The following is a 25,735-nucleotide window of genomic DNA, read 5'->3' as shown; positions in this document are numbered from 1 at the left end:
GTCTTTCATTTCATTACCAAATATAATACTTAACATTAATATATGATATCCTTCATGTAAGTACCACATAATAACAGTACATTCATAAACCTTTCATGGGGATCATGAAATGAACATTGAAGCAGCATATGAAAAACAATAAATGCATGTTGTTTTTTTTGCAAGGAATGTATAACCTAATTGGCCTACTAACAATCATGCATTCCAGTATTTCACCCTTATTGTTCCAGTTGTTCCCCATTGTTTTTATTCAATCATCAGTCATTGCCAATTTTTTTTTAAATTACCTTCTAAAATGATAACAGAAGTAAAAAACAAAAGTATACTTTTAACTTCCACAGTCTTGCATGAAAACGTCGGAGGACTCACAGACATTACTGCTTTGTTGTTATTGCACCATTGCAGGACAACAGGTGGCGACAGGACCAACGTAAGTTCACTTCAGAGCTCAGTGCTGTCAGTTAGGAGCCCCGCCTCCCGTGGCTACAAGTTCGTTGAACGATATTATTGGATAATATTTTAAAAACGTCATCGCTATCATCCAATGGCGTCTGAGAACCGAAGCTTCGTTTGTATTTGGTTGGTGAGTCGAGCACCGGCCTAAGGTAACGGGAGATTAGTTCGTGCAATCAGAATACGTTTGTTGCACAAATCCGGAACATTTAGTCTTACTTCGAACTACATGCCGTTAGATATAGCATATTTTAATCGTACCCTTATATGCAGGTGAGTCTGCCTAGTTTGTTATTTTCACTGTGTTGGGATAATATTCTGGCTAAGTCGCTTAGCTAGCTAACCTTATTTTAGCTTAACATTTGCTAAAAAGCTTGGCCATTGGATATTCACCTTACGACGCCGCTTTAAGAAGTAGCTAACGCGTTCAGTTCCCAACTGAACTTTTTCATTATTGATAAAAAAAATAAATGCGAAAACAGATTTTTCTTTTCTCAGTCTTAGTATACCCTGACAAATTGCATAGCGCTGTTACGTTAGACTAACGCTTGCTAACATAGTTTAACTTAGCATTCGCTAATATTAACCGTAACAGTTGAATGGTAAAGCATGTTTGTGTTCTTATGACAGGTAAGGACATTGTTAAAAGCTGTAACGTCACTGTGTTTCACTTTACAGGTCTCCCATCCCCATCATCCTGACACAAAGCAGCAAACATGCTAGAGCCAACAACACGGAAGTTTGCATCCCTAGAAGAGGAGCTGGGTTTCTGGAAGGAGCAGGCTGGGAGACATCAACAAAGGTAACGTTACGGCAAAAATTAGGCAAACACTGCTGCTTTAGTGGGTAACTTCAATAGCAATCACACATTATATCTATACACATGTTATAAAACATGGCCAGTGAGTTATTTTTGGTAGTGAACATTGTTTTGTCGTCAGGGCTGATGAGGCTCAGGAGGAGCTGCAGGAGTTTCAGCAGATGAGTCGAGACTATGAAGCAGAACTGGAAACCGAGTTGAAGCATTGTGAAGGTCGAAACAAAGAGCTGCTTTTAGACAACAACCGACTCCGCATGGAACTGGAAAGCATAAAGGTATAGCACCTTGATTATAAACAGGCCTTGGTACAGTGCTGTGATGTTACTGTTCCTTCTCTCAGACAGTGAAACGGAGACACACCGGCATACACAGGCAGGCTCTAGTCCAACCCAAATTAAGCATGTCACTGCCACTAGGAAAACTGTTGCCTAGCTATAAGGCAGCTGACTGCTATTTTTGTTCAGTGCTCCATGGGGAAGAGGTAATTAATGGCAGAAGTGAATGAAGGATTGCGCTAAAAAACCCTGATTCCTCAAAGGTTGTTGGAGCTAGCTGTCTCTCGGCTGTTGGGGACGAGGAGGAGAAAGAACATTCGAAGGGATTTTTTTGTCTTGACTAATGTCTAAAAAAATTACACAGGTCCTCTTATTCAAATATGCTGGCAGCTGCATTGGTTAATCGGCCAAGACACTACAAAGCAGGCATTGCCAGTGTCGGTTAATATGATGTCTGTGTGCTGTTTGCAGGAGAAATTCGAGGCACAGCATTCTGATGCTTTTAGGCACATCTCAACCCTGGAGGAAGAACTGGCAGAAACCAAAGCAATGAGAGATCACCTGCAGAAATACATCAGGGAGCTAGAGCAGTCCAATGATGATTTGGAGAGAACCAAAAGGTAAGAAGTCTTCTGTCATTATCTTGCTAGTGGGCTTCATCATTAAATTACAAATCTCAGACTTTAGTCCACATAGAGTTAGACTGCAGCACACAAAGCTGACATGCACAATAAGCCCAGTATTAACTTTTATTGGCCCATCCTTCCTGCTTGTGCCAGGGCTACCATCATGTCTCTGGAGGACTTTGAGCAGCGAATGAACCACGTCATCGAGAGGAATGCCTTTCTTGAAAGCGAGCTGGATGAGAAAGAGAACCTGCTGGAATCTGTTCAGAGGCTCAAGGATGAAGCCAGAGGTATATGCACAAACATGCACTCACTGTAGCCTCTCAAGGTCAAGAGAACTACCTGACACTCGTGCTTAAATCAGTGAATTTTGATATCTGGATTCATTCTTCAAATCCTGTGTATAATCATGTATGGTTTATCATGTGTGTAATCTAATGTGTAATTGTATTCTAGTATATTTGTGCTGCCAGAGCTCATTATTATCATTAGGACTTTAAGGTCTCTGTCTGTGAATATATTTGTCTTTTACTCTTCCCAGACAGCTACTGTTTCTCACTTATTTTCACATTGGTGTGAAAATGAACTTGCATAAAGCTGAAACTTACTTAGTGTAGTAATCCATCACAGTTAATCATATACTAGTTGACACTAGTTAACTGTCAGCCGCCACTCTGATGACTGAGCACGTTGAATTGGTAGCAGAGGCAGTCAGTGATGAGAGCTGACTGCCTTTGTTTTTGTCTCTGCTTTCACTTTCTTCGTCCAACGCAAAGGTTGAGTGGCTGGCAACGTCAGGTCATAGAAATATAGATTAGATATTTTCTGTTTGTGCAAGTGCAGAGTGTTCCTGTCTGCAGTCTGTAGGCTGTACACTGAGTTATGCTCAAGTGGATGTTTACCAGTACAGTTGATCTTTGTGTGTGCTAGGCCTTTGACGTTGGCTTGGTGTTACAGGACACTTGCATTATGGTTTGGTGGGAATGCAGTTTTTAGATCAGATCATGTATGCTCTTGATTACAACAAAGATGACATGACTTCATGAATCACCTATTTTAAGTTGTTTCAAGTCTCTGCACTGAATTTTTGTATTATTATATGGAATGTATGGAAACCGATGTTGTACCTCAAACGTGTCAGACAGTATCTCTGTGTGTCCTATTTGTGTCAGACCTTCGCCAGGAGCTGGCTGTACGTCAGAAGGAAAGACGGCCGTCCAGCAGCCTGGGCAAAGACACAGATCGATCGGATCTGCCATGCCCCATAGCTGGTAACCCGTCCATCCCTGTCACACCCTCCAAACCTATCAGCTCATTTTCCACGCCCCCCGTTTCCAGTATCCGACGAGGTACATAGAAAAACTTTGACTGCAGTAATACCTAGAGTGATACCAGCGTCATATTGCTGTGTGTTTACCGGCTCATATCTGTTTTGTCTTAGGTGATGGTCTAACGGGGACTCCCCTCACGACGTCTGCTAGAATATCTGCACTCAACATTGTAGGGGAGCTGCTGAGAAAAGTTGGAGTAAGAGATTTTAAAATGATACCACTACAGTATCCAGTGAATACATGCTTTACAGAACTGTGTTAACACTGAATACAATTGCTACAAGTTGGGGTTTTCCATGTATGAGCTGACAATTATTATTATTTTTTTTAATATCCCTGCCAGAATCTGGAGTCAAAGTTGGCCTCCTGTCGAGACTTTGTGTACGATACATCTGTCAGCAGACCAGCACTTCCGGCTGGCCCTTGTAGTCCTTCTCGTTTAGAGGGAGGCCCCGAGGTCCAAGCTACTAGCATGAGCCCACCTCCTCAGTACGACAGGTGAGGGGGAACAGCAGCACAGTCTGAAGTGTAACGTCTCTTGTGGTCAGTTTGTCTGGTTAAGGACTATCTTACATAGTTACAAGCTTTACTTTAGTAGTGTATAATCAAACACAGTTCTGTTCTCTATGTACAGTGGGGAGAACAAGTATTTGATACCTACTTACAAAGCATGTAGAGGTCTGTAATTTTATTATAGGTTATCAACTGTGAGAGACGGAATCTAAAACAAAAATCCAGAAAATCACATTGTATGATTTTTAAATAATTAATTTGCATTTTATTGCATGACATAAGTATTTGATCACCTACCAACCAGTAAGAATTCTGTCTCTCACAGACCTGTTAGTTCTTCTTTAAGAAGCCCTCCTGTTCTCCACTCATTACCTGTATAACAGACACCTGTCCATACACTCAAACAGACTCCAACCTCTCCACAAGACCAGAGAGCTGTGTAAGGACATCGGGGATAAAATTGTAAGGCTGGGATGGTCTACAGGACAATAGGCAAGCAGCTTGGTGAGGCAACAACTGTTGGTGCAATTATTAGAAAATGGAAGAAGTTCAAGATGACGGTCAATCTCCCTCGATCTGAGGCTCCATGCAAGATCTCACCTCGTGGATCCTCAATGATCATGAGGAAGGTGAGAGATCAGCCCAGAACTACACGGCAGAACCTGGTCAATGGCCTGAAGAGAGCTGGGACCACAGTCTCAAAGAAAACCATTAGTAACACATTACGCCGTCATGGATTAAAATCCTGCAGTGCACGCAAGGTCCCCCTGCTCAAGCCAGCGCATGTCTAGGCCCGTCTGAAATTTGCCAATGACCATCTGGATGATCCAGAGGAGGAATGGGAGAAGGTCATGTGGTCTGATGAGACAAAAATAGAGCTTTATGGTCTAAACTCCACTTGCTGTGTTTGGAGGAAGAAGAAAGATGAGTACAACCCCAAGAATACCATCCCAACCGTGAAGCATGGAGGTAGAAACATCATTCTTTGGGGATGCTTTTCTGCAAAGGGGACAGGGCGACTGCACCGTATTGAGGGGAGGATGAATGGGGCCATGTATCGCAAGATCTTTGCCAACAACCTCCTTCCCTCAGTAAGAGCATTGAAGATGGGACGTGGCTGGGTCTTCCAGCATGACAACGACCCGAAACACACAGCCAGGGCAACTAAGGAATGGCTCCGTAAGAAGCATCTCAAGGTCCTGGAGTGGCCTAGCCAGTCTTCAGACCTGAACCCAATAGAAACCTGAAGGATCTGGAGATGGTCTGTATGGAGGAGTGGGCCAAAATCCCTGCTGCAGTGTGTGCACATCTGGTCAAGAACTATTGTAAACAAAGGTTTCTGTACCAAATATTAAGTTCTGCTTTTTTGATGTATCAAATACTTATGTCATGCAATAAAATGCAAATTAATTATTTAAAAATCATACAATATGATTTTCTGGATTTCTCTCACAGTTGAAGTGTTCCTATGATACAGACCTCTACATGGTTTATAAGTAGGAAAACCTGCAAAATCAGCAGTGTATCAAATACTTGTTCTCCCCAGTGTAGGTTTAGTCATTCAGGTGCAGATATGCAACCCACTGTGCCTTCTTTTATTCCTCAGATTTACTGTGTGCGAATGTCAGGTAATTGAATTGAGATTTATGGTCATTTTCAACCTGGGTCTGTATTTATTTTGCTGGAGGCTGCATTTCTGCATTATCATCAACAGTGGCAGCGAGTGCAAACTTCTGAAAACTTGAACACAGTTATGAAAATAAGTACCAGGTTCAGAAATACAGTTAATTTTCCTTCTGATATGTAAAGTAAGGCATGTTTACAGTAACATGCTGTTAACCTGTTTGAACAAAATGTAATTATTGAATCCTTGAGCAACCGGCCTTCTGCAACATATGCCGCTCTGCTGTTGATTCCACGAAGTGAACGCGGTCCACTTGATCTTTGTCCTTATTTTTATACACAGCTTTGTTTAAATATAATTATTTAAATTATCATTGTACTTTTATGTCTGTAAAGCCAACAGACATTGGGAATAAGAGTATCCAACTTTTTCATCTCAGGTTTGCTCATGAGTGTTTGTGCGACGTCTTGTCTTGCAGTTTAGTGAAGCGGTTAGAGTTTGGACCAGCTCCTCCGAGAGGCGTCTCCCAGGGCGCCCAGTCTCCACAGGCAGGGGTCAAGATTCTGCTATGAAAGGAAAAAGAAGGCAAACCATCTTCAATAACCTGACACCGAACCTCCTGTTCCCTCTCCCTCCTTAAACTGCAGCAGCAATGGGACTTTGAACTGGGCTGTATCCCTTTGGCGCCACTTGCCCTGCTGAACTATTTGAACAAGAACGCCATTCTCTTTGCCCCACATATTCAGCGCATGGACTTCTGCTGCCTCAGGCTAGTATCACACCATATCTCATAGGAATCAGCGCTACAGCTTGTGTAAAGTCAAGGATTGAAGAACCTTCTTGTCACCCCATATCTTCTGCTGTATCGTTGACGCTGTGGTAGGCAGCATGTAAAAAAATCCTTGTCTGCCATTTTGGCTAATTTGCTTTCGGCAGTGGATCAAGCAGAACTGGGGCTGTTGAAACATTACTGCTCCCAGAAAACGCATGTCCACCCACCCCCCCCACCCCCAATGTGTGCCTGCACTTGTCCATTATGAAGTAAGGACCCAAATAAGAGCCAGTTATATTAACAGCTACAGGATGTGACCCTGATATAGGGACCAAGTACAAACCAAACCTTTGAAAAACTGATCAAACATAAAAGTAACGGGTTAGGTGTTTTTTTTTTTTCCTGTTTTAATCTAATATGAAAAATGGTTGATAATTTGAATAACCTAATTGTCTGTTTTTGTTCTTTTATTATTTGAACCATGGGCTTGAATAATGTAGTACTGAACAACACCGGCATGAATAAATCTCAGTTGTTGAGGAGCTAGATATTGTAAAAGATGGTTAGAATAGGATTTCAAAGCTGAGCCCCACAGTATTTTGTCTAAAAGAGACTCAATATTTTCCACTGCTGCAAAAACTTCCCAGTTGAGAATGAATAAGTTGCTGCCAGGAATTTGTGTTTTAACCATTGCTGCCTTCCTCACTGGTAATACTTCTTTTAGTTTGCAGGCCTTGCTTTGCTGTAATGGTTAAAATAAATCAAATGGTTTAACTATTCCTCGTGCTGCCAGGCTCCTAGAAATGCTTTTCTTCAGACCGGTTTAATTTCACCTGGTATTCGGTTTGACCCTGGTCCTTCCTATCACCTCCTTCCTTCCACTGCACAGATTTTTTATTTTTTTTTGCAGACTACTAATTTTCTGGTATGCAAGGCTTATGAATGTGAAGTATATGGATAGGTCTTCTGCCTGAGAGAGAATATATCCGTTTGTCATGCTGCAGATTACCAATTACTTTTATACAGATTTTAGTTGCCTGTAGAAGTTAGACTGGCACTGTTCACTACTGAATGTATAGTTATAATTCCCTAATAGGCTCGAGACCTCCTGTCTGCCATCAAGGGTTATATGGTGGGCAAATGGGGATAAATACAAAGCAATAATAGATTTTAACAGGTCAAAGATAAGCACATTTCATATTATATTTGTGTAGGTATATAGAGACTATGTTTAAAAACCCTTTTCCTGCCTTTTAGTAAGAGATATTGTGAGTGGGGAAATAGAGTGGTTTTAATGTGACGTCTGTGCTTTTCCCTGAAATGTTTCTGGTTAATCTTGAGTTGTCAGTACTGATATCCGGCAGCTCATTAAGGAGATAATACAGTACATATCTTAACATAGAGTTCATACAGCGGTGTGGCCTGACTGTAGGAATTCATTTGTGGTTCATACATGAAAGAAGCGGATTTCCTGCTCCTCGCTGTTTAACCTTCCTTGAACCTAACACAAGCTACGACCACTGTGTACTGGGTGTTTGTATGCAGCACGTCTGCCACTGCTTCTGTATTTGGACTTTAAACTGTTATGTGCCTGAGGTACTATACCCAACTTTTATCCTGTTGGTTTCCAGCTGTTTTTCTATTGAATTGAACAGATGAGAATAACGCTCTGTTGTGAGGACCCAGTTTGATCTTTTGAAGTTGCTGACCAAGACAGAAACATTAAAAGGAGAAAATCAAAAGTTTTCTTTTTTTTTAAAGGTCTTTTATTCTTGTGCAGGTGGTTCAACAATTAATATATACGATTGGTGTCCTGTAAACATCAGTCGGTTACATATAACATGATCAAATGAGAATGAGTTGGTTTCGGGTGAGGGGATTTTTGTTGTACAGTAAATCTTGACAAGGGAGGCGCGGGGGAATCAAAAATTAAGATATGAGTGCTGCTTAGTGCCCAATACTGAAATCTGGCTTGTTATTTTCTAGTTAAGCTTCCCCGAAACCTTGTCTGACCTAAAACATTCTGATATTGCTGGGCTTTAGTAAAAGTAATCTAAACATATCTGGACACAAGAAAAGGTGCAAATAATATAAAACGGTGACTTTAGAAAATGTTTAACAGCTAAATACTTGGTTGTTGGGGTACAAACAGCAGCACTGACTGGATGCAGACTAAGTATAGAAATATCTCTCTTCATATCCAGTCTGTTAAACCACTACAGTGCTGCTCTGAAACACTTAACAGCAGTCACAGGCAACAGGACGACAGTCACTGATAATAATTACAGAGCCATAGATTTACATGATGTCTCTGCTTTAAGTTGTAAGGTGACTTATGGTGGAGACCTGAGGCTTTGCTGGCAGGTCAGCGTAGTAATTAGAGGCACCTATTTTTGTGTACAAAACCTTGCATAACAAAGAATCATTCAGTGCAGTACAAAAGAGTGTAACTTTAAAAAACAAAAGGAACAGCACATCACACATCAGCAGGGCCACCAAAACATCTCCCCTAGTTGATATCAAGTCCTTCTGATTATTGTGTGTCAAGAAAAGGTGCTCTGAAACAAGAAGATAAATCAGTACACTATTGGAAATGGGAGAAAAGATATATTTTGAAGTGATATGGAAGAGCTAGATAGCATAACAGGCTTTGAAGTTACTCTCTGTTAAGTGGCGTGGCTTGCCCTCGTAGGTAATTCTGATATCTGATTATTGGACGTCCTCTACTCCATGGACTTGGTTCCATTGAAGTCGCTTTGGGAGTCGGCCTCCTCCTCTGAGGCATCCTCGACCACCCTTCGGCTTCCACCCATACGACGGGCTGTGCTGCCAAAGGAGGGCTCATTTCCACGCCTAAAATGCCACAAAGATGGACACCAGACAGAGATACAAACACAAACCCCCCCCCCCGGCCCGGTGTGAGAGGAGTAGTCATGACAGTTTCCGAGCTGGTTTCGGTTTGATTGAAATCCACTTGGGTGAAATACAGAATGTACAGGTTGTGCTTTGGTTACAGAATAAAGCACGCTGGTTATCTTTGTAACTCATTTGACTCCCGGCTCAGGAGAATGAGTTTGGTTTATGGCAATTAAACCAAGCATTGAGAAAAATATGGCCACCATTTAGAAATTGGTGTAATGGAGAGGTCACTTGCTACCTAATATTTTTGTTTTTTCCTAAAGAAATCGGGGTGGCTGATGAGCCATATTTCTCTCAGTTAGGCTCAATGAAAGAAATGATAGCATTAAGAGTGTGCATGGGGGGATGAAAAGTTATGGTAAGTTAATAAGAAATGGTGATGGGGTAACTTTCAGGTGCAGAGGTACCTGCTGTGTTACTCCTTGGGTTCAGGGTTGCCTCTGGAATAGAGATGGACACGATTGTTTTCCTTGTGCTCAGTATGGCCACCAAACTAAATCTAGCTAAGATTAAAATAATCATGTGAAGATGAATGTAGTGAGAACTGTTTGTGTTGCTGTATTTTGTGTGACAAGATGTATAATAGGCATATTTCACACATACACAGATAGTGACTATTCACCATTTTGCTACCTTTCTTACCGCTGTATCTGTGTCCTGTTGCAGCGTCACAGAAGTAAAAAGGTGAACGAGTCAAGCGAAACAAACAAAACCTAGCTAAGACAGACTCTGGCACTTTGTCTCCTACCTGAGTTTGCTCTTGAGAGAGTTAACCTCGCGGCTCATGGCGTCATTGGCCTCGGTGGCTTCATCCAGCTCCCGCTGCAGCTTCCTGCGGGCGGCTGTAGCACGCTGAGACTCCTCCTCTGACTCCTCTAGCTGCCGCTTCAGCTGCTTCATGCGGGTATTTGACTTTTCTGCCTGGTGAGCGGAACAGAGGACATAATATGCAAGGTTAGTACTCCGTTGATAGGCCACCACAAATTAAAACCGTCCCTGTGCACTGACTGAACTCCACATATCCATCCACTCACAAATATTTATATATTTTTGAGCATAGGTGCATTAAGTGATTGGACCTGGTCTTTGTACTGCTCTGCCTGCTTCCTTTCGTCTTCCACCTGCATCATCAGGTCCTTGAGCTTCTTGTCCTTCTGGCGCATACTCTTCGCAGATGCCTGCTTCTCCCTGAGAAAGGACAAGAGGAGTTCCGAGAGCAATACAAGTATAACTGATGTAATTGTAGAAAACCAACACTATAATAATGGAATTGGAAAGCTCTGTTTAAAGGGAATCATAAATAATCAAGTTGATGCTACAGTCATTACTGAAACATGCAAATTCACTCCTTGTCATCTCATTTTTAGATGGGTGTGCCGAGTGTAATGACAAAACAATTTCTTCAGACATAATCTTTAACTCTTTCTCTGCCCCCGACCTGTTCTCCTGCTCCAGCTGCTCCTCCAGCTGTGCCACTTTGGCCTCCAAGGCGGTGATGGAGGACTTGAACTTGGACTTGACCTGGCTCTCCATCTCCTGGAGCTTGGCCTTCAGCTCCTTGTTCTGACGCTCCATCTGCTGCCGAGCGCTCTCGTTCTTCTGGGAGGTGGTGCGCTCCGTCTGCAGCTCATTGTTCAGCTGATCCACCTGTGGGAGGGAATGCACACATAGAGAGGGGTGAAGACTCTGCACTTTCGCAGCCCTTTCATCACTCAAGTGGCTGCCACTGTCTGGTCACCTGCTGCGTGCTCTTCCTCAGCCTGTCGTTGAGGATCTCCATGTTGCTCTGCTCTTCCTCCAGCTCCTCCTCTAGCTGGGAGATCTTAGCTTCCAGACGGCGTTTCTCATCTGCCAAGGCTGACCTGCATGCAAGGAGCATAAAAAAACAAATCGTCTGTCTTCTACATTCATTTCACAGACAAAGTGACGGAGTGAAATCTCTACCCACTTTCCAGAGGAGTTGCTGGACAGCTCATCAGACAGCTCATCTCTTTCGGCCTCTGCCTGCTTCCGTGCTCTCTCAGCAGCAGCCAGGTCCTAGAAACATATTAGAAAAGAATCCTTGATCTTTGAATCCTGCTCTGAAACAAGTTTCCACCATGTGAGGTAGAGTCAAATGTGTTACCTCCTGTAGCTGCATGAGCTCAGCCTCCAGAGTCTTGGCCTTCTTCTCACTCTCCTTTGCTGTAGCCAACACCTCCTCTCTGGCAGCACGGGCGTCTTCCAACTCCCTCTGGAAGTCCTTCGTCTGGGCCTGGTGAGATGAAGAGAAATGGAAATAAATACAGCAATAGGGAGAGTGGTTAGACAAACAGCATCAGAATGTGATTTATTTACCAGGTATGTTTACAGCTTTACATGCTTAGGCCAGAGCTTTGATGTGATTGCTGATGCAGTGCTGCATGTAAACGTCACATTTATGAGTTTCCAGCACATAAACACCATTTAAAGTCACACAGTAAGTATCAGGTACCAGTGGTTAATAAAGAACACCAAAATTTCCGAGTTGTGACATTTTATGCAGGGTTAGAAAAGATGATAGAGTTACGAGGAGATCGGCTTTAATTCTAATGTTTTCATCTTTAATTAATGATCAGTTGGCTGTAGGTGCCCAATATTTCCAACCAGAGCATTTATATACCTGTTTAGTTGGAAGATGGTACTACAGACACTTTAAGTACAAGCTTCTAACATGCACTTAAAGGAAATGAGAAAAGCAAACACTGCATCTATAATCATTACAATCAAATCTATAATAAAACTGCATTGTATAGACAAAAAAAGTCCACTTGCTGAACCTGCTGCTGCATTTTGTCCGTCCCTTCACTCTCACCTGTAGCTTACGGAGCTGTTTGATGGCCTCATCTCGTCCTTTACTGGCTGTCTCGATCTGTCCCTCCAGATCTTTCATGTCTGTCTCGAGCTTCTTCTTGGTGGCAGCTGCCAGGGCCCTCTGCTTACGTTCGTCCTCCAGCTCTGTCTCCAACTCACGAACCTGCAGTCAATATGCATCATTGCTTAGATTACTGACACAGCTGGTGTGCCATTCTCAGAAGGTGGGTCAGATCACATACATTCATTTGGTGGGTCTCCTTACCTGCTTGACAAGCTGTCTCTTCTTCTCCTCTCCCATCTCATCTCGTCCCTGGAGGTCCCTCTCAAACTGGGCTTTCAGGGCCTGCATGTTGACCTCCAGACGCAGCTTGGCATCCTCAGCCGCCTGCAGCTCGTCCTCTAGCTCCTCCAGCTGGGTCTTCATCTCTTCCACCTGGGCCTCCAGGCCTCGTTTGGACTTCTCTAGCTCGTGGACCTGCCAACAAAGTTTTGCAAAATTGACTTCTATATTTAGGTTTAGATAGCATAAAGAAATGAAACCAGTCAAACGATGGACTCTCGGATTACAAATCTACTGTTCAGTCCAGCTATAACAGTCTCGTGTATGACATGTTGAGTGATGTTTTGAATGAAACGATGTTCCAGCACTAACATTTTTTCCCACATCATCCTTGGAACTGATCAGGTCCTCCATCTCCATCTTTAGGGCCTTGTTGGCTCTCTCCAGCTCCTCTCTGGAATCCTGGGCCTCTTCCAGAGCTCTTGCTAGGGACAGAGCCTTGGTCTCCTTCTCTCTGGCCTCAGCTTCAGCGCGGTCTCTCTCCTCTGCATATTTACTGGAGATGCTCTTCTCCTCAGCCAGCATCTGAATACCAGTGATGACAGAAAACCACAAATAACATTTTAGAGTATAATGCCATAGTACTGGAACCAGTAGTGCAGCAGATTACTTTATTATGTAATCGTAATTAACTAATAAAAATAATTTTAAGATTTTAATGTGTAATTAATTAGTTATTTATTTTAAACATATATAGAGAGTGAATTATTTTGGCAGGTATCCTAGTTTCACTAGTTTTCTGATTTAACTGACCTGGTCAAACTTCTTCTGCTTCTTTTCCAGGTTGGACACATTCTGTCTCTGGTTGTCCAGGTCCATCAGCGTGTCCTCAAGCTCCTGCTGCAGACGGTTTTTGGTCTTCTCCAACTTGTCATATGCAGAGGCCTTCTCCTCAAACTGGGTGTTTGCTGCCTCCAAATCTCTCTGCAGACGCTTCTTACCTTCTTCCAGCAACTCGATGTTTACTGTCATTTCCTCTAGCTTCTTCTTTGAATCTGACAACTGTGGACAGAAGACTTTGTTAAGGCACTATTTATAAAGAAAATAAATCTACTTTGAGGTTTGTTCATCCTCCAATGTCTATGCTAACTTCTTAAGACCTCACACTTGCATCTCACCTCTTCTAAAATTAAATTTCCCTTTGACATCTTATTTTTTATTTTTTTCATGCTATTTTCTGATTTCACCACCGACTTTTATTATTAATTAGCCTGTAAATTAGCAACCCCTAGTTTAAACTCTGACCTGGATGTTGAGGGTGGACACGTGTCTCTCCACATTCCTCTTGGCCTCCATCTCCTCTTCAAGCTGCTCCTGCAAGCTATTCTTGTCATCTTCTGCTTGCCGCAGCTTTGTGGAGAACTGCAGTTTCTGACGTGTCTCCTCAGCCAGCAGTTCCTGTAGCAGCACACCAGGTCAAAGGGTCAATTCTGTAATTCTGACCTATTGTCAGCAAGCGTTCTGTAGTAGATTTAACTGTCACAGAAAAGGACTACTTGTGTGTAGATTGTATTGGGGTTACAACCCACACTGTTTCAGTTCTAAACATTCTGCTTAAAGTCCAGTTACCTGTGAGTCTTGGAGTTGGGAGGTAAGGCTGGTAACATCTTTGCTCAGTTTGATGTTCTTGCCCTCTGCTTCATTCAGTAAGTTTGTCACACTCTCCAGTTCAACCTGTATGAAGACAAAAATTTCGTTTCTGGAACGTTTTCAGCATATCAGTATGGTAGCTATTAAAATTGCACCTGTTAAATGTTTACAGTATTGATGCAGCTACTGATGGTCATTTACAGTGATCTTAGAGCAGCGCTCTCCCAGCTCAGTCTTCTGCTTCTCGCTGTCGTTGAAGCGTGATTGCAGATCTGCGACCTGGCCTTCCAACTTCTTCCTCTTGTGCTCCCCGTCTTGTTTGGCCTGGGTGAGTGAGCGCACCTCTATGACTAAATCTGATGTCTCTTTCTCCAGAGCTTGTTTAGCCTTCTCCAGGTTTGACTTCACCTGAGGAGAAGAGAGAAAATACAACATCAACATCCTGTGTATTAGAATGCCTTTCAGAGACAGTAGCAATGTTATTAAACAAGCTAAATGACAGCTGAGTATTTGTACTGCAAGCCTACTCGTTTGGACTGCTCCAGCTGCTCTGTGAGCTCCTCTGTAATCTGGGTGTGTTTCTGTCTCATCTCCTGTATCTGGGCCTCATGGGTCCGGTTCTCGTCCTCGATGGCTCTCTTCAGCAGATTCACCTCCTGCTCACGTTTGGCCCTAGTTGGATTGATCATGCAGATGTTTGTGTAAATATGTGGAAGGGAATAAGGGCACATTTCTGTTTCTTGGTTTAGTGCAATGTTAATCATCTCTTTAATATTTGTTTTCTTAAAAAATTATTTATTTATTTATCCATAAATCCTTAATACGTAATAACTTTATAAAATCCCTTTGACTACATATTCGATATGTCAGTATTCTATGACCAACCTTAGTTCCTGCTGTGTGGCAGTGGTGTCCAAGGTGTCCTCTAGCTCAGACTTGAGGGCCTCCAGCTCCTCCCCGAGGTCGCGTTTGATCTTCTCTGCCTTGTTCCTGGCCGCCCGCTCAGAGTCGAGGTCCTCTTGCAGGTCGGAGATGTGTCCCTCCAGCTCCCTGATCTTCTTCAGTGCATTGTTCTTCTGAGCTGTCTCATCTTCTAACCTAAGAGGAAGAGGCGTGCATTGAGGAGGATATTTGTTAGCATGATAGGAATGGCATCCAATAAGTTAATGCGGTACACAGGAGGTCTTGCTCTGCCTCAGCTATACTGAAGATGAATTTGTAGATTAAATCTGTAAATGGGTACTATTTTTGTAATTCTCAGGACTTTACCTGGCCAAGGCGTTCTGTAACTCCTCCTCCTTCTTTGCGAGCTGGGCTTTGAGGTCAGCGATCTGGGCCTGCAGGTCAGCTATCTGCTCTTGAAGGTCATTCGACTCTGCTTCCAACTTTCGCTTAGCCTTATCCAGCTCCTGTCGACCCTTCTCTTCCTTTTTCAAGCGGACTGTAAGTACAGCAGAGAGATAACAATTAGCATGAGTGTTTTTAAAAACTATTTACTCATATGCTCAGCAATGGCTTTGAGGGTGTTAATGCACGACAGCCCATAGCAGATTGTTACCCTCTAGTTCAGAGATCATAGACTCATGTTTATTTTTGAGCTTGGTGAGGTTCTTTGACTTTTCTTCTTCCTCTGCCAGGTTGCTACTGAAGTCTGCGATCCTCTCCTCCATCAGCTTCCTCTCCTACAAAACACCAAACAGGTAATTTATTTTCACAAATCAACTTTCTTCTTTCGATACAGTAACTCTCTTAAAATTGACTGACCAATATAAGGACCTCTCTGATAAATACCATTTTTCCATACTTACCTTTAGCAGCTTGTTGTTGTGGTCCTCCATCACAAGGATGTCGTCTTCAAGCTTTTTGATCTTCCCCTCACAGGTAACCTTCTCCAGCTGCAGCTTTTGGCGGGCATCTTCCTCTTCCTCCAAATGTTCTTCCAATTCCTACATGAGGAATACTGTAGCTTCAGATTGTGCTGCTATTTCGTAAATGAGTATCAGAGCGTACATAACTGAGCGTGGAAATGAGCGAGGTGAACCTCCTCACGTAACATACAGCAACAAGAAACATTAACCAATGAACAAGAAACAGACCTGCATCTGCTGTTGCATCTTCTTCTTATCCACTAAGAGCGCCTGAGCACGTTCTTCTTCTTCATCCAGTCTCGCCTCCATCTCATGGAGGATTTCCTCCAACTCCTGCTTTTTAGCTGCCAGACGAACCCTCATCTCTTCAGCCTCGGCATACAGCTCTGTCTCTGCTTGAAGCTGCTCCTGCAGTGCGTTCCTCTCCTCCAAAACCTGAAGCCAGACATACAAGAAGCTGTCTTTAGATTTCTGTTAGATCTGTAATTGGCTTGTGTCACCTGTACTAAATAACTACATAAAAAGGACATAAATAGGAACTTCAAAGCAGTTTGAAATGGCTGTGACATCAAGTGAAAGCAAAAGAAAGTCATTCAAGTAGTCCTTTACCGAAGTGTGTTTCAATGTGATCTCCTTCAGTTCAGATTCAAACTTTAGAGCAACATCTTTGGCTTTCTGCAGCTCTTCCTCCTTCAGAGTCATTTCCTCCTCCTGTCGGGTCACTTGCAGCAGAGGCTTGACCTTTGGTTCAGAAGGATGAGCAACATCACATTTTTAAAAATGGGTAAAGACAATGTAAGGCTGAGTCTGAAATTGTTATAATACATGGAGAATTCATTGTATGACTACATTAACAAAATTAGAAAAACCTAAAATACAAGGTTGCACTGTGATTTTGTTGCATTTTGACCTTTGTGAAGAGCCTCCACCACTGCCAGTTCCTTAGTTTGAGGTAGGCAGCACAGTTCCTCTGGATCACTTTCATGGCTGTGAGTTGCTGTTGCCTCTTAGCAAATGCCCTTTAAAAATACAACAGTGAAACCAATGTATCATATATAATACAAAGAAACCTGTCCTACTTTTTAATTCATAGCCATTACATTTAAGTACTAAAAAGTTACGAATGCCAAGTCAAATAAAAGGAGCCAAAATACTGTCTAAAAGACATAATAGATATACTGAACTTGTGAACAGTGTAACACAGTTAGTACAATTTATTAGAGGGTAAAGTGTGTGAGGTTACACTTGTATATTCATACTTTCTTGCCAAGAAGCCTCTTGCCTGAGCCTGGAAAGCGATGATGACCACAGTGATCTTCAGATCTCTCTCCTCCTCTAGCTGAGCCAGCACTCCTGTGCGGAAGAAGATCTTACTCTGTCCGATCCTGTACAGGTTGGGGTCTAAGTCCAGATGCTTGATCTGCACAGACAGGAGATCGGTGAGAAAAAGGAGGCTCACACAGGGTGTAAACATTTCAATTATTGTGGATGGGAATTTTAAACGAATGTGTTTACCATGAGGCAGCAGGCTTGTTTGCCATCCATGAAACCTTTAGGGATAGCACTAGCAGCCAGGATCTCATAACTAACAGACAGGAAAGGGAAAGACAGATGTCACGCTTAGTATGGTGATACATGATTACAGAAATATTATAAACTCTAGTAGCACTTTAGTGACTAAGCACTAAATTAGTGAGTCTTCACATATCCCACTCACCGCTGGCGAAACTCCTGGAAGACGATTCTGTTAGGAAATCCTTGTCGGCAGATTCTTATCCCCTCCAACACACCATTACACCGCAGCTGTTCCAGGACCAGGTGAGCATCCAGCTTCCCTGCCTGAGGAGAAGGAGGATTTAATTGTATTACACTGTTTTTTATGAAGGAAATACACATATATCACTCAGTACGTAAAAGTTACAGCACTATGTGGATATTTGTTTTTATATTATATAATTTATGTTATGTCTTTAGGAATACATACTGTTGATGTATAAGAAAAGCATTAACGTATCTGGACCAAATGGCCAGAAAAGAAAGTGCTGCATTTTATTTCATTCAAAACATACATCTGTATCTGATGTATGAGGGAGCTGCAGTCCAGACAGATCACCAGTCTACCACAGAGGCCAACACATTTAGACTGTGACAGCAGCCCTCCTCTAAAGCAATATGTCTGATCCAATATGTTATTTTATCACCAAAGATACTGACTTTTTTTCACAATGTCTTGTTAAAATAGTCTGCATCTTGGAATGAACATTGCCTGAAGAGGCACTTTTGTTAATGACTCTGCACTTTTCTATACCCTCTTCTCGTGGTTGGGGATGATGCATCTGACGAAGTTGGGCTGGGTGTTGTGCAGTGTGGTCATAAGTTTGGCCAGAGACTCCTTGTAGAGCTGTCCCACTGTGCGGAACATTCCCTTCTTGGTCTTTGAGGCGCTTGGCATGGAGCTGTCTGTCATCTTGGCTATTGTGTCAAGACCCACCACCCTGTCCGCTGAGATAGATAACACCATCACTTTTATTAATGGGAAAAACAGTGTGATCACTCATATTAATATGGTGTGCTGGATCTAATGTGTTTAGTTTCTATTGTAAATTTAACGCCCCCATGTGTACAATGTTCCCATGAAAATAAAAGCTACAGTAGAATGTTTTAAATTAATTTGATCCCAAAATGTTGAAAAATGAGAGTATATAGATGGAAATCATTTTCACTGTTAAATACTATTAATTTATTTAGTTATCTAAAATCCAAATGTATAAGTATCATTGCACTTAAGTCCTTAATATATTCATTTAATATGTTAACATGTTTCCTTTGCAAGTTGACAGTATACATTGAAAAGTATATTCAAATTGATTGTCCTTGACAAATCCTTTATGTATAAATGTGACCCATTGTTGTAACGTCTCACTATCTTTCCAGAGGTCCTGAACAAACTGGCTGGAGGAGTTGCTGAGAAGCGCTGTGACGTTGTCATTTAGAGGGTCCATGTTCTTTGTCAACCAAGATGTGGCGTTATAGTCCACCTACAAACAAATCAACATCAATGTTAGTTAAGCATCACTGAAGCATTAAAATTTAAAATTGCAATTAAAACAAATCACAGCAATGTTTGTCATGTTACCCAAATTATAGTTCAAAATGAAATTTTAGGAATTTTCTGTCCTCAACAGCCATATGATGTTTTCATCATATTATACGCCTTCCCTCATACTCACTTTTCCAGCATAATGAAGAATAGAAAACTCTGTCTTGTCTTTGAGCTGTTTAGGTTTAGCGAATTTAACATGGTTCCCTTGTGTGTTCATGAGTTTCTCCACAAAGGAGACATCTGTGGCTTTGGGGAACCAGCACTCTTCATCCAGCAGGGCCAGGATACCTGGGGGGTTGTTCTGCAGAGAATATGCAGTCATTACTAAGTTTGACCAAAATTCAAATTAATACACACCATACTAAACAACAAAATATAAGCGCAGGAGAATTTACCTGGCTTAACCTACGAATGAAGTGGAATGAAATGATATTGTCCTTTTATTGGCCACTCACCGGTCTCTCGATGAGCTCAATGCAGGGCTGCAGGTCCAGGCCGAAGTCAATAAAGTTCCACTCTATGCCCTCCCTCTGGTACTCCTCCTGCTCCAGGATGAACATGGTGTGGTTGAAGAGCTGCTGCAGCTTCTCATTGGTGTAGTTGATGCACAGCTGCTCAAAGGAGTTGTCCTGCAACAACCAAAATGCATTATAGCATGAATGCCTGTGTGTGCCTTGTGTTTAATAAGCTACACAACAATCAGATCAACATATCCACACCTCAAAGATCTCAAAACCAGCAATGTCGAGGATTCCCAGGAAGGAGGCTCCCTGGCGTTTGGTCTTGTCCAGGGCCTTGTTGACTCGGCCAAGGATCCAACGGAACAGTCGCTCAAACACAGCTTTAGCCAGGGCTTCAATAGCAAAGTCAGCCTAACAAATAAACACACGCACAGAAAATATTATCTGAGTGATGAAGTTGATTTAAACTCAGATGACAAGTGTTCATTAAATGCAGTATTTGTTTTATTGGATTGTATTATGGTTTCACACAGTGCACTCCCTATAGTACCTGCTCTTTGGTCTGTGCCTTCTGTACCACCTCTCTGCCCACTTTGATTCGAGGGGTGAGGATGGCTCGGGTAAAGTCTGTCACATTGATGCCCTGCAGGTGACACACTTTCTGGGCCGCTAGAGAGAGAAGTAGAAATATGTTGTTACACTTAACTTTTTTTTTTTTTTTTACATCTATAGTTTGTTTCACTGTAGTTAACATAAGTGAATGTCAGATTGTAGTTTGTGAAACTGGTCAAAGTTGACAACCACATGGTAAAGTTGACAACCACATGGTAACAAGTTTCCAATAGTGAGAAGTTGTGGTGTCTAACCAGTGTTATCCGGCATTGTGGCCTGCTCCTGGTTCCTCTCTTTCTTGAACTCAATGTTTCCCAGCTGCATGACAGTGGAGCACACCTTCAGGATATCTAAGACACAGGGACATGACAGAATCAAAGAAAAACCGCAACCTTACTTAATCCCACTCCAAGCAGCCTATCCCACTGAGTTATCACTGGTACCGATTCTCTCCTCATCGGTGAGGCCCATGATCCTCATGGCCTCCATGGTCTCTTCATACATCTCATCGTCTTGCTGGCCGGGGATCTGAACATGGCCCGAGCTCAGGAACCGGTAATTACTGAAAGGCTCCAGAAGAAGCTCCTCTGAAAATATAACACACAACATTAAACAGATTGTTACTTATTATGTTAGTTAGCTGTTGTGAATCTGTTGCTGCCATAGAATACCAATATTGGTGAGCAATGCACAGAGCACTTTAACTTAATTAACATGGTTTAACATCAGTAGCATTACATGAAGCTCTATGAGTTGTGTGAAATCTACAACCTTGTGACCTTAAAAATACTTTTTAAACAAATGGCAATCTGACACCTTCACATGACAGTGATGTGTCAGTTAGTCTGCAGCAACTGTTTAGCAGGATGTAATATTACTGACATTATGGAGGAGAGAAAAGCAGTATATTTTAACTCACCACGCAGTTTGTCCTTGGCACCGGCAATCATATAATAGAAGATGTGAAAAGCTCTTTCTGTCTTTGCTTGTCTGATACAGCGAGACTTCTCCAGCAGGTCTGAGAGTTTCAGCTGTTAAAGAATACATCCAAACTTGTCTAAACTGGTTTTGTGGTTTCTATTATGTTAATAAGTAAAAACAAATAAATAACAATAATAATCTACAGGTGTCACTTCATAATACAATTTATAAATTATGTATCTAAAAACACACATTGGATTACAAGTAATACTGAATTGATACTTAAGTGATATCCACCTTCTTTAAGGCCTTTAATTTCCATAATTAGTTTGCCTTTTAGCCCTTATCAAAAGCTGTTTTCCCAGAGTGAGAAAAACCCATACAGAGAGGATACAAGTCTCAATATTGGCTCCAACAATGTAGCCGGTCACATCAAAGTTGATACGGATGAATTTACCCTGTGAGAGAGATAAGGAAAGAAAATGTTCCACGGTGAAATGGTGTAATTAAAAGAAAACATGCAGAACATATAAATGATAAAAAAATTGTCTGGTACTCTGAATAAAAAAGCATTGATGCAGCAAGTCCTAAAGAATCATATCATCAACTTTAAAAACAAAACTACTTCTGTAGCAAACTCACAAATCGGGAGGAGTTGTCATTTTTGATGGTCTTTGCATTTCCAAAGGCCTCCAGGATGGGATTGGCCTGCAGGAGCTGCTTCTCCAGCTCCCCCTAGAGACAAGAGTGAAACACAGGAACATTACTGTAATACACTGATTGGTGGCTGGAGGCGGAGTGCAGTAGGTGGTGACTGGTGGGATGAAGTGGTTCAGGGTGGATATGGGTTCGGGGAAGTTTATCAGAAAATTATCACTGATACAGCTATAACTAGCTGTAAGATGACTATCATTCCTTACTAATCTTGTTTGACTTTCTTCAGTATATTACATAAAATACCACAGACACATGACCTGTTGACTTCTCCCTCAGTTTTGAGAGATTTTTTTGAAATGAGGAGAAGCTGGTGTTGGCGATATGGAAACAGAGAGGGAAACGGGAGAGTGAGGTTATGTTCGGTCAGATCCGAATAATGTTACATTACAAAACCGTTGATGAATCCAGATAAACTCTTTGTATTCAATGCGTCGGCAAATTAACAATTCACAAACAGCTGCGATTTGCTTCCAGCGTGACTGCAGGGCCTACAGAATGGTGGGCGGAGCTGGGTGATGGTTGGTAAATGGGGCAGACACCCCGTCATACTGCATCGAGCTAATCCACCTGATCAAAGGGGTCTTTCTCAGCCTCGCATCAAGGTCAGGTGCAGAGGATCTCTACCTTAAATACTCTCTCGCTTGAAAACACTCCCTTCAACTCCCCTGTAAATGAGCTAAAGCCATGAAGCGGAGAAGGGCGCGCCTTGCGTTTATATTGTGATAAAAATGGAGTGATGGTGAGATGAGAACAATGTTCAGACATTTGCTAACCTTGTATGTATTCAGCAAGGCAGTAATTTGACAAAAATCTATTACAGTCATCACAAGTCAATCTTTTTTAAATGTTTAAGTCAAAAAAGGAAAGATACAGACCAGCTGAAGAGGTGCAGTTCAGAGCTGGCAGAGCAGAGAGGAGGATCTTGTTCTTTTAAGTTGCTGAGATAAAGACAGGAGAGAAAAGTAGAAGAGCAATAGAGCACAGCAAAATGGCAAGAAAATTGACAGCTAATGGGAAGGATTGTTCTTAAGATATAGTTTAAATAAAAGACTTAAGCAGATAGCTGAGGAGCAGTTGGCTGAGTAAAATAGTGCCTGAGGAAGAGAGAAAGTGAGAGCAGAGAAAATAGATTGACCAAATGCTACTTCTGTTCAAGGGAGGTCCATGGGAGCCTCCAGGGCCTACTGAGGGCAGCATACTGTACAGCATTCGCTCTGAGGCAAAGACGGTGGCATTGACCTACATCAATGCCACAAACCATCAACATCTAGTCAGGAGCCGGGATGCCATCTTACTCAGGCGCGATCCTGTCTGAAGCGAGGTCTTACAGAGGATGACTGACCTCATTGTAGCTCAATCAGGTTGTTGACAAGTCAATATAATCTCATGAGATGGGTGCTTTTAGAAACTCCACGTTATCCAGTAAACGCTACAGGTCAAGACAGCCAGCGCCGCACCTCAGGGCAAATGGCAGGTGGAAGGATGAGGAGGAGGAGAGAGAGGGGGGGGGGGTCTGTGTTTGATAGATAAGAACAGGAGATGGGCATGCTCACACTGTGCTCTTTGATCTGTGAGAGACCCTTTCACTGCCAGGGAGGGTCCGATCTCATCTCCGCTGGCAGTGAGAGGGTGTTCAGAAGATGACACAAAACTCAACATGATAAACCAGTTCAGGAGTATGCAACACTGGACGTCCTTCACTGAACATACGAGTGACTGCGAGTCAGTACTATGATGATGGTCATGCAGTCTAATCCAGCTCTTGTTGGGTAAGACACAGAAATGACGAATGTTAGGGTAAACACCTTCTAACTCATGATCACTCAGATTTGGGATCTTGACCCTTGGTGTAAGAAAAAAGATTACAAAAATTTTGGGGGGTAATTCAGTGACACTTTCTTCATGCACTATTTCTAACCTAAGGAAGGAACACACATGAACACCACACACAAAAACACACTCCAGGCATCCCCCTTTACTCACGTAGGCAAACTGTGATCCTGATTGTTGCTATTTGGAGGAAATGGCGATATACAGGATTAAACTGGGCAGTTTCCTACACATTTTGAAGACTGAGGGAACTGGCTGACAGATCCTAACTTTTTATACAGCCTAATCTCTTCACACAGATACTTACAGCACTGCTGTCCTTCTTGCCTTTATGTGAGGAGGCCACAACAGCCAGATACTGGATGACCTTCTTGGTGTTCTCCGTCTTCCCAGCACCGGACTCTCCACTGGCGAGGAAGAAGTGAGAAGGGGATTAAACGATGCGGAGGGGAGATCGTGGAAGGGAATGAGAGAGAACAAGAAGATAAGCAGCACTGACAGGTACTCTGTTCACAGTTCAATAACCCAGTTTAATTGAATGGAAATTAAGCGCAGCAGAGATAACTGCACCAACGTCCCACACAAAGCATAATGTTATTGTTCAGTCTGTCTAACACTCACTGATCCCTGTATGCCCACATCATTTTAGCAGCTATCAGGTGCATACTCCATACCTGCTTAGGGAAAAATTTGATTTAAACATTTTAAAAAACAGCAAGCATGGCTTTTTTTCCTTCATATTTCTGCCTTTATTTGATAATAGTGTAGAGATAGACAGGAAACATAGGGAAAAAGGTCGTTGTATGACATGCAAGAAAGGGTGTATGCATCTTAACCATCAGATTGGAGCCAGGTTTCCCCTAAGTCTTCACACATTTCCAGCATTTATCCTAAGTTTAGCTAACAGACTACTGGCCGAAGCTACTTAACTCTCTGTAAGAAAGCCAAATAATGTATCAAACTAATGTTGATTTATTTGTTGAAATAAATGGCTGCCTGTAAGTAGCACAGAACTAATGGCCTGACACTTCATTGCCAAAAAAACAGTGTGTACAGTATGTAAGAAACCTCATACTATATTTAAAGGTTATTAGGTGTTAATATGATCGATTCCCTTAAACTATCCTTTAAAAGATATGCATCTCAAACTTTTTCAAACATAAGCAAGAATACATTCCACTTCCAGGAAATGATCTTGGATGAAAGACAAAGTTGAACAATACCAGAGCCATCAGCCAGCAGTCCAGCACACAGACACATCCTCACACATGGGTCCATAAAAGGCATGGGATGCTCCTTGTGTTAGGGCTTGGCAGCCCTGAGTGGAATCTAATCACTCTGTCCTGTTCAGGTTTGGAAAGGACATATGACATCCAGGCTCCTAATGTAGGGAACTGTTAGTGCACAAAAAATTCTGATGGGAGTTTTTCCTCCAGATGGTCTATCTCTCTGTCTCACGTCCTGCTTACCATCAATGCAGGTTTCCTAATGATCATACAATGATTTAAAAGCATGAGATATGGATATGTGTTATTATGTTTAATTATGACTTTGTGAAATGCTTCATTTTTCCCTTTAAAATATTGAATATTATACGACTTCTCTGCTAAAAAACAACTATGACTCTTGTGCAACCTGTGATGGGATCTCAGGAGGCAATACTTGATACTTACATTTTATAAAGTTACACATGAGGTTTAAAACACTTATCCTCTCGGTCTTCTGAGGAAAATCCCTACAGTATAGAGAGCTACATTAAGGGGGTTCCCCCATTAATTCGTATGATTCATTCGAGCCCTCAGCAGGGTCAGAAAAGGTTGTGAATCTGCACTCTTAAGCCACATCCTGCCACTTTATAGCCATGATGTCCAGTCCAGACACACACACACACACACACACACACAAACACACACTCAATGAATATTAGACCAAGGAAACTTGTGACCCTGCTGAGATGAAATGTCAACATCTCAAAAAATGGATGTAGTTGGCTCCCAGCTATTTCCCATGGCAAATTAGTGCTACTGTGTGGAGGAATTTGAGGAATATAGTCACTGCTAGAATCACCGGATTACACTCAGTGACCACAAATACTGCAGAAACCCCTGTAAAAGCTAAAGCAGTC

General features: G+C 42.2%; 2 protein-coding genes across 5 annotated transcripts in view; one reads left to right on the top strand and one right to left on the bottom strand.

The window, feature by feature from the left end:
• Window positions 1-571: 571 nt before the first annotated feature.
• On the top strand, window positions 572-7,194 carry LOC119899619 (nuclear distribution protein nudE homolog 1-like). Of its 2 annotated transcripts, none has more exons than XM_038714241.1 (9): window positions 572-726; window positions 1,132-1,255; window positions 1,395-1,548; window positions 2,020-2,168; window positions 2,328-2,464; window positions 3,347-3,523; window positions 3,616-3,701; window positions 3,849-4,003; window positions 6,121-7,194. In XM_038714241.1, exons 2-9 carry the CDS (start codon window positions 1,170-1,172, stop codon window positions 6,212-6,214), a joined length of 1,038 nt encoding a protein of 345 aa, XP_038570169.1. In that variant the 5' UTR covers window positions 572-726; window positions 1,132-1,169; the 3' UTR covers window positions 6,215-7,194. The 2 variants fall into 2 exon arrangements, with proteins under 2 accessions (XP_038570169.1, XP_038570170.1); XM_038714242.1 differs by lacking the exon at window positions 6,121-7,194 and adding an exon at window positions 4,426-4,575.
• Window positions 7,195-8,171: 977 nt separating this feature from the next.
• myh11a (myosin, heavy chain 11a, smooth muscle) overlaps window positions 8,172-25,735 on the bottom strand; it is a 28,647-nt gene continuing 11,083 nt past the window's right edge. The window contains exons 5-43 of one of the 3 annotated variants that reach the window (XM_038714240.1): window positions 23,918-24,017; window positions 23,764-23,790; window positions 21,706-21,798; window positions 21,458-21,521; window positions 21,062-21,160; window positions 20,586-20,729; window positions 20,397-20,492; window positions 20,081-20,199; window positions 19,789-19,941; window positions 19,525-19,698; window positions 19,197-19,370; window positions 18,890-19,004; window positions 18,275-18,468; window positions 17,684-17,805; window positions 17,482-17,551; window positions 17,226-17,386; window positions 16,877-16,985; window positions 16,576-16,707; window positions 16,195-16,401; window positions 15,907-16,044; window positions 15,657-15,780; window positions 15,368-15,539; window positions 14,984-15,196; window positions 14,626-14,770; window positions 14,300-14,506; window positions 14,078-14,182; window positions 13,754-13,906; window positions 13,262-13,510; window positions 12,821-13,033; window positions 12,431-12,643; window positions 12,167-12,328; window positions 11,459-11,587; window positions 11,282-11,370; window positions 11,072-11,195; window positions 10,772-10,980; window positions 10,413-10,521; window positions 10,082-10,254; window positions 9,741-9,773; window positions 9,131-9,267 (exon numbers count right to left, since the gene is read on the bottom strand). In XM_038714240.1, the coding sequence (XP_038570168.1) occupies window positions 9,749-9,773; window positions 10,082-10,254; window positions 10,413-10,521; window positions 10,772-10,980; window positions 11,072-11,195; window positions 11,282-11,370; window positions 11,459-11,587; window positions 12,167-12,328; window positions 12,431-12,643; window positions 12,821-13,033; window positions 13,262-13,510; window positions 13,754-13,906; window positions 14,078-14,182; window positions 14,300-14,506; window positions 14,626-14,770; window positions 14,984-15,196; window positions 15,368-15,539; window positions 15,657-15,780; window positions 15,907-16,044; window positions 16,195-16,401; window positions 16,576-16,707; window positions 16,877-16,985; window positions 17,226-17,386; window positions 17,482-17,551; window positions 17,684-17,805; window positions 18,275-18,468; window positions 18,890-19,004; window positions 19,197-19,370; window positions 19,525-19,698; window positions 19,789-19,941; window positions 20,081-20,199; window positions 20,397-20,492; window positions 20,586-20,729; window positions 21,062-21,160; window positions 21,458-21,521; window positions 21,706-21,798; window positions 23,764-23,790; window positions 23,918-24,017 (5,305 nt within the window). In that variant the 3' untranslated portion in view covers window positions 9,131-9,267; window positions 9,741-9,748. Of the gene's footprint in view, window positions 9,268-9,740; window positions 9,774-10,081; window positions 10,255-10,412; window positions 10,522-10,771; window positions 10,981-11,071; window positions 11,196-11,281; window positions 11,371-11,458; window positions 11,588-12,166; window positions 12,329-12,430; window positions 12,644-12,820; window positions 13,034-13,261; window positions 13,511-13,753; window positions 13,907-14,077; window positions 14,183-14,299; window positions 14,507-14,625; window positions 14,771-14,983; window positions 15,197-15,367; window positions 15,540-15,656; window positions 15,781-15,906; window positions 16,045-16,194; window positions 16,402-16,575; window positions 16,708-16,876; window positions 16,986-17,225; window positions 17,387-17,481; window positions 17,552-17,683; window positions 17,806-18,274; window positions 18,469-18,889; window positions 19,005-19,196; window positions 19,371-19,524; window positions 19,699-19,788; window positions 19,942-20,080; window positions 20,200-20,396; window positions 20,493-20,585; window positions 20,730-21,061; window positions 21,161-21,457; window positions 21,522-21,705; window positions 21,799-23,763; window positions 23,791-23,917; window positions 24,018-25,735 lie in introns of all 3 variants that reach the window. The other 2 variants (XM_038714238.1, XM_038714239.1) reach the window with 2 other exon arrangements.

Source organism: Micropterus salmoides, unplaced genomic scaffold, assembly GCF_014851395.1.
Source record: "Micropterus salmoides isolate LMB-PRFRI ecotype aquatic unplaced genomic scaffold, ASM1485139v1 Ms_hic_scaffold_12, whole genome shotgun sequence".
NCBI classification, from domain to species: domain Eukaryota; kingdom Metazoa; phylum Chordata; class Actinopteri; order Centrarchiformes; family Centrarchidae; genus Micropterus; species Micropterus salmoides.
This window is presented reverse-complemented; position numbering and strand designations above follow the sequence as displayed.

Coding starts and splice junctions, on each gene's coding strand:
- LOC119899619 (XM_038714241.1), top strand. CDS start 1,170: ATGCTAGAGCCAACAACACGGAAGTTTGCATCCCTAGAAGAGGAGCTG. Junction 2,465..3,346: donor GCTCAAGGATGAAGCCAGAG/GTATATGCACAA, acceptor TATTTGTGTCAG/ACCTTCGCCAGGAGCTGGCT. Junction 3,702..3,848: donor AGCTGCTGAGAAAAGTTGGA/GTAAGAGATTTT, acceptor TATCCCTGCCAG/AATCTGGAGTCAAAGTTGGC.